This window comes from Brassica oleracea, chromosome C2, assembly GCF_000695525.1.
Source record: "Brassica oleracea var. oleracea cultivar TO1000 chromosome C2, BOL, whole genome shotgun sequence".
Classification (NCBI taxonomy): Eukaryota; Viridiplantae; Streptophyta; class Magnoliopsida; order Brassicales; family Brassicaceae; genus Brassica; species Brassica oleracea.
This window is the reverse complement of record NC_027749.1, coordinates 33487454-33495309: the sequence shown is the minus strand read 5'-3', so window position 1 is coordinate 33495309 and position 7856 is coordinate 33487454. Positions and strand designations below refer to the sequence as shown.

Sequence of the window (7856 nt, the reverse complement as noted above, 5' to 3'; positions counted from 1 at the left end):
CAACTCCATATTATAAATCACAAGACCCAAGTGCCGTGCCCGTCTCTAAAACCCATGAGACACCAAATTATATATTGTCTCCAAAACAAGCCATCTCGCCCATGTAACTGGTCAACCGAACATGAGCTACACCCACAATCCGTAAAAGTCCACTGTATCATCAACCCAACAGACCACAATGTCCAAAATTCCTGTTCCAAATAACTCCACAACCAAGAAACCAATACCCGGTAATAAGACAACAGAACCAGACCGCAGTTTATCACAAACCTTACGTGCATATATACTCTCCAAATTATCATGCAACGCAGCTTAAGATACTTCATAATCCAACTCAACGTAAACCACACCAATATCAAATATTGACCTTCCATCTTCACCTCTTTCCCTGAGACCTCCACGATCCTTCCATTAATCGGGGGACATACCAAATTATCCAGATCACCAACACCCCTTAATGAAAACTCACCCCCCAAACCGAAAGATCCCGAAAAACCACCTGAGAACCCCGGGTAATCATCAAAACCGCCAGATCGCCATTCTTGTCGCCTTCGCTGCTTACGTTACTCGAAACATTATCAGTCTAGAGGTCTATAAAATATTTTTTTGGAGATTTATGTCTATTTAATTTTTTTCAAAAATTTCGGAAATCTGTTGCAAATGTTTCAGATAGCATTTTTGAGGGCCGGCACTGCACACTAGTAAACATCAATGTTCACCCTACAAAAAAAAATTATATCAAACTTCAATCAAATTTTATACTTATTATCCTCGGACATAACCTGAACCGGACAGCACCTAGCTAGTATATATATTATATCTATAATGATTGAACTATTATTATTTTGGATGATTGAAGTAATTCTAATCAAATCTAGAGTTGAAACCCACAATCAAACTAGGATCATCAATAATGCAAATAATGAATTCAAATCAAATTAAAAATTGTTTAAAACCTAATCAAATTGAACTCAATAACTCTCCGTTTAATCATATGTATATTCGATTCGTTGACTAACCCAATTGAATTAATACAAAAAAATTATCCTCATCATGATTCGGTATTTAATAATATTTAATTTTGGTTCTCATGAACCAAAATTATTATCGAGTGATAATTTAAACTGACCGCTAGCCTATATACACATGTATATATATGCAGTATATATGTATATGATATATTTATATCGACATTAACAAGATGTATCCGTCCTGTGTATAATACATAATATGATGCAGTATATATGTATATGATATATTTATATCGACATTAACAAGATGTATCCGTCCTATGTATAATATACATAATATGATTCAGACGTCAATACAGTAAGTCCTTACAAGTACATGTACGGAACCTCAGACCCTTAGTAGATATAAATTTCAGATCATATTATGATAGCTAAAATGTTGAAATAAATTGGATTGTGTATATTCTCCAAATTAATAGAGAAAATTTTCTCATATGAAACTAAAATGTTTAGTGTAGTTAACTTGCGAATTTTTCTTCCGATTATATAAAGATGTATTGGTTTCCAAACTGATTTTGGTAATCTTCCGTTGCTCAAACTTGAAAGTTCATTATTTCAGACTTTTAAAACTTATTAATCGATAAAGTATTAATAAATTGATATCCATAATACTCTTTTTAATGATGTTATGTCAAGAAATTAAATAATGTATTAGTAAAGATGGCATACAAAAATTAAAATAATTATGCGTTTTATGATATCATAATTAACTATGCATGTGAATTGACGCATGTCATAATTCTAAAATTGTAAGAAATAATGTTAAGAGTTTTTAATGTACAGACCATAAACTGAAGATATTATTATGATACATTTTAAAGATGCTATATATAAAAGTATTGCGTCTAATACTCTTTATAGTTTTGGATTTGTAGCAAAAAAAAAAAGAAAACGCAAACAACATTAAAATATGCAATAAATAAAAAGTTATAAATGAATACTAATAAAAGCACAACACTAGAATGATAAAAGTGTCTGATCGTAAATATAATATATATATATATACACACATATATGCGCATAGATTTTTATATATTTTTTTTTTGAAAAAATGGCTTATAAATTTATATTGTTATTAATTTATAATATTATTATCACTATATATTTACAAAAATGTTCTACAATTTATTATTTTATTTTCATAGATATTATCAATGTTCATACTAGTATAACTTATAATCTGATAAATTTCATATTTAATATGCATTAATTTATTAAATATTACTTTATAGAAGTTTTACTCTATATGGCTAAAAAATTAGCGTAATCGCATGGGCATGACTCAAACCATGATCCCTCAAATTTCCGTTAAAATCTTGCCTACACAATGCTGTAATGTTAGTCACCGTCATCATATGTATAGCTGAGCATGTTCTGTGTTCATGTGCATGTACTATAAATAAACACTAGGGCCGAGAATAATACTTACACAAACCCAAAAATAAAATAAAAATGGAGAGAGTTGGGGCAAGAATATTAGCTAAAATCCGTTCACAGGTGTTTGCTAAGCATCTGTCCCCCCTCTGCCTCTACTTCATCTATTTCCTGACCTTCTCCATTTTAGGGTTTTTGGCACTCAAGATCTCGAAGCCAAGAATCACTTCACGTCCTCATGACTTGGACCTCTTCTTCACTTCTGTTTCCGCCCTCACCATCTCTTCCATGTCCACCATCGACATGGAAGTCTTCTCCAACACCCAACTTATCTTTCTCACTATACTCATGTTCCTCGGTGGAGAGGTCTTTACTTCCTTCCTTAATCTCTACTTTTCTCATTTCACAAAATTCGTCTACCCTCATAACAAGGTTAGACACCTTACGGACTCTTTCGACTTGGACCGTCGTATGGAGGAACCCCGTATTGACATCGAGAACGTTATTGATCATCAAGAAGGTTCTATCCAGATGATTGAGAGGGCATCTAAGTGCTTGTACTCAGTGGTTCTTGGTTACCATGTCATTACACACCTAGTCGGCTCCCTGTTGGTTCTTGTGTACGTAAACTTTATTAAAACAGCGAGAGATGTTCTTAGTTCCAAGGACATCTCACCTCTCACTTTCTCGGTGTTTTTGACTGTCTCCACATTCGCAAACGGTGGATTTGTCCCAACTAATGAGAACATGATCATCTTCCGCAGGAACTCGGGTCTTCTTTGGCTCCTTATCCCTCAAGGTCTGATGGGAAACACTTTGTTCCCTTGCTTCTTGGTGCTGATCATATGGGGTCTTTATAAGATTACAAAGCGCAACGAGTTTGGTTATATTCTTAAGAACCACAAGAAGATGGGATACTATCATTTACTTTCCGTTCGTGTTTGTATTCTTCTTGGATTGACGGTGTTAGGGATTTTTTTGTTGCAATTTCTTCTCTTTTGCACTTTTGAGTGGAGTTCAGAGTCTCTTGAAGGAATGAGTTGGTACGAGAAGTTGGTTGGATCGTTGTTTCAAGTGGTGAACTCGAGACATACCGGAGAAACTATTGTAGACATCTCTACACTTTCCCCAGCTACCTTGATATTCTTCATTACAATGATGTGAGTTCTCCAAATTTCTTTTTTTTCTCAACAATGTTTATTACTGGAACATAGATCTAGGACGTAGTTAACGACGCCATTAACACAAAATACGAAACTACATCTTCTTAATCACTTGAATTCTTTTCTTCTCTCTCTCATTTATTTATTGCATTTATGTGGACTTAAAATGTTTAATTCGATCTTGATATATTGCCGGCGTAGTCCGGTTGAAACGTACACTGATGTCGACATATTGTAACACATGTTGAAGTTGACTTAACAAATATTCCTCTTCAGCATAATTTTTCTATTGATAATTTAAACAAAATTTTAACTATAAAATTATCAGAGCGGACATTATCAGGAGTTCCAATAATGTGCGATATTCTAAATATAATTTATACGCATCAAAGTATACATTATTTTTGCTTCACCTTTTAAATAAACATAGAAAACGTCTTCCTCCAAAACGTAGAGAAGCATCTAAACCACTTTAATTGTATGAAGTTAACTTTATATATGCCAAAAAAAGTTAACTTTATACATGTTAAAGCTTGATTAATTTTTCAATTTTTTTTTTCTAATACACAAATGGCCATGATGATTTTGAATGTGTTAATGTATGTTCGGATCCCAATTCCAATATGTACTATCAAGATCAACATACTAGTTTACGTTTTACTACTCTTTGACTTGTGAGTCTTATCCTATTTATTTGGAATTGAAATATTTTCGTTTTAAAACTTTTACATTTAAATTAACCTATACTTTTTTCTTCAACATATTGATTTATGAATCTTTTTTCTTGTGATTTATGACTCTATCAACTTAAATTTCTTAATGATCCAATAAACTCGAGTTTACCGTTATCACTATTCGGGTCGGACCAGGTTTTACCCTAAAAACACGGGACCAGACTAACTTAAAGTATGTGATTTTATGAGCTCAAACCGGTTCGAACCAGACAAGCCTGATTGACATCAAAATCTGTAAGATTTTTATAAGGATACCATCATAAAAGAAATTTAAGACATATTTAATTGAGTTGTGCCCAAAAGAAAAAAAGACATATTTAATTGAGTGAGTCGGAATATGTCCAGTAAATTAAATTAAATATGTCCTTTAAGGTAGCGGTGAGTCTCCCCTTCTCCACTTCATTATATTCATATGTAAATCACTGATTTTTATTTCTTCTAATTAAATGATAAGGTTCCTTCCTGCGTACACATTGTTTATACCGTTGACCAAAGAAAATAATAACAAAGATGAAGAGGAAGATTCCGGAAATGGAAACAAACGGAAAAGAAGTGGGTTCTTCGTGTCACAACTTTCCTTTTTAGTAATATGCATCTTTCTTGTTTCCATCGTCGAAGAAGAACAACTACGACGAGATCCACTCAACTTTAACGTTTTTAACATCACTCTCGAAGTTATCAGGTAAGACTTTACATCTCTCATAACATTTTAACATATACGCCAAACTTTTAAATTTAATAACTGGGTGACCTAAGCATGATGAACGTGAGTAAACACCTTTTCGGGTTTATAAGATAATATTATGTACCGGTAGTAAACAAGATATTAAGAAAAAAATTAGCATGCGAAAAGAAAAGGATTGAAAACTCCTCTCAAAATATATGAAAACAGATTGAAAACTCCTCTAAAAAATATATGAACGTTCCACCATACTTATTTTTTTTTGTTCCTTCTCGTGAATCATTCCAAATGAGAGTTTGTCAGTGAGATTCTTACCATGAAAACAATACTTAATACTAATTTAATATTGTAATGGCAGTGCATATGGAAACGTGGGGTTCACGACCGGGTACAGCTGCAAACGGCGGCTGGACGCTAGCGATGGTGTCTGCAAAGACGCGAGTTACGGTTTTGTGGGACGGTGGAGTCCCACTGGGAAAATTATACTTATATTAGTAATGTTGTATGGTAGGTTTAAACACTTTACGTCCAAATCTGGCCGGGCATGGATTCTATATCCCTCTTCTTTCTAAATAACATATATATAAAAACAATTCCCCTTTTTCGAAATGTATCGTAAGCTAATGTGCATCCCTTTTTAACTACTCCCCTGAAAAAGTATGGAAAGAATGAATAATATAAGAAGTATATTTCATCTTCCCTTGGGTGTTGTAAATCCCTCATATATTATTCGAACAACATTTTAGTTATGACACGTGTCATTATTAAAATGCTACTCAAAATTCCTAGAGAAATATGTTGGTCTATCTAAACATATACTATATTTTTTTATTAATCTAACGATAAAATTAATTATTAATATACTTCATTCTTTTCTTAAATAAAATCTACGAAATTACCTATGATTTAAAAATCTCTTATATATTATTCGAACAACATTTTAGCTATGACACGTGTCATTGTTAGAATGCTACTCAAAGTCCCTAGAGAAATATGTTCGTCTATCTACACATATATTATATTTTTTATTAAACTAACCATAAAATTAATCATTAATGTATTTCATTCTTTTCTTAAATAAAATCTACGAAATTACCTAATGTGATTAAAATATACTATAGATGACTACTAATGATTTTCACTAAGGGTGATTTGATAAAAAAAAATGTACCCTTATTCTTTTTGTTTAATTTTATATTATTAAAATAAATTAAATACTCATATTACCATATAATAAAAATTTAGAATTTTCTGTACATGTTATATTTCAAATTTTAAAATGCGACAATAAATTACTAAAAGCGTTAAAAATTCCACATAAAAAATTTGTGATGAATGGTTTTTTTTTTTTTGTTATAACAAAATATAAATGATTATAAACCATAGTAGTAGGAAGTCTCATTTAATGGATATTCAGATTAAAATATATATCTTAATGACATTTATGTTAAACTATATACCATCTACAAATACATATACATATATATTATAATTTCAAAATTGCATTGAAAATGTATTGGGAACTTATATTTTAATTTTGAAATCTGCATTGAATTTACAGTAAAGATCTAAATAACAAAAACTATTAAACATGTCTCATTGAAAATTATGTTATCAATGATTTAAATTTTTTGTTATAAAAATATACAAATGATATTAAAACCATATTAGTAGGAAGCCTCTTTTTAATATATTGTTATATTAAATATACACTACATATCTATGACAATATTATTTAAATTTAATTATATACCATTTAAAATAGATGAAAATGATTTTTTTAATTTATTTAACTATGATTGTAAATAAGTAAGAGTGATTGTTTTGATTTATGTGATCATGCTCATTTAATTATGTACGTAATAGTTACTAATTTTTCAGTTATATATTATATATTTATTATTTTATAATATGTAAGAGAACACAAAAATACATAACATAGTATATAGGACAATTCTCCTAAATAGACTATTTTCAAGTTTTTGTCACAAAAATAAACCATAAGGAGGAAAATGACCAAAATGTTTCATTTAATAGGTAAAATGACTCTAATACCCTAGATATATAAAATAATTAAAAAAAATTAATTTTTTTTTTTAGTTTTAGATTATATGTATTCAAATTCGAACTTTTTTTTATAAATTTCTTTTTTTTTTGATTTTTTTTTTGAATTTTTTATTTATTTTGTTTTTCAAATTTTCTTTTTGTAATTCAAAAATACTTTTTGAAACTATTTTTAAAATTTATTATTTTCAAATTTTTAATATTTATTTTTTATTTTATAAAATTTTAAGCCTCAATCCCAAATCCCCACCCATTAACTCTAAACCCTAAAGTTTAGATTAGTTAACCTTACTGGTATAAATGTATATTTACCTATTTAATGAAATATTTTGGTCATTTTGATCCTTAGAGTCTATATTTGTGACAAAAAAATTTTTAGTGCTATCTTAGTTTATATTTCTAGTATATATACAATGCTCATTACGTGAAAGGCGCAAATCTTAACTTAGGCATATATTATTATGCTATATGAATCATTAAAAGAGTCTTTACATATATTTTGTCACGTCCCGGTATAGTGGTATGTGGGCTTCTTGGGTTTTTTATTAATTTGGACCAAAGCCCATATTTGTGGGAATCGAAATTCGCTTTATAGATTTTCTTTTAAATTAGGAAAGATAGGAAACCCTAAATTTCCCAGAGGTCCCGAATATCTACTAAACCACACGCCAAACAATCAGAACACGAAAAACATACTAAGTATGAAATTGAAAAAACGAAAAGAGAGCAAAGAAGAGTTTTTATTCCAAATCTGTGTTAAGCGTTACAACAAGGTAAGAGCCTTAGCCACAAGAGCTGTCGGCGAGAT

At 30.3% G+C, this 7856-nt stretch overlaps 1 protein-coding gene across 3 annotated transcripts; it reads left to right on the top strand.

The window, feature by feature from the left end:
• Positions 1-2465: 2465 nt before the first annotated feature.
• On the top strand, positions 2466-5585 carry LOC106326818 (sodium transporter HKT1-like). Of its 3 annotated transcripts, XM_013764749.1 has the most exons (4): positions 2466-3025; positions 3170-3565; positions 4757-4984; positions 5343-5585. In XM_013764749.1, the coding sequence occupies exons 1-4, from the start codon at positions 2484-2486 to the stop codon at positions 5554-5556; spliced, it is 1380 nt and encodes a 459-aa protein (XP_013620203.1). In that variant the 5' UTR covers positions 2466-2483; the 3' UTR covers positions 5557-5585. The 3 variants fall into 3 exon arrangements, with proteins under 3 accessions (XP_013620203.1, XP_013620202.1, XP_013620204.1); XM_013764748.1 differs by having other exon boundaries at positions 2466-3565; XM_013764750.1 differs by lacking the exon at positions 4757-4984 and having other exon boundaries at positions 2466-3565.
• The last annotated feature ends 2271 nt before the right edge of the window (positions 5586-7856 follow it).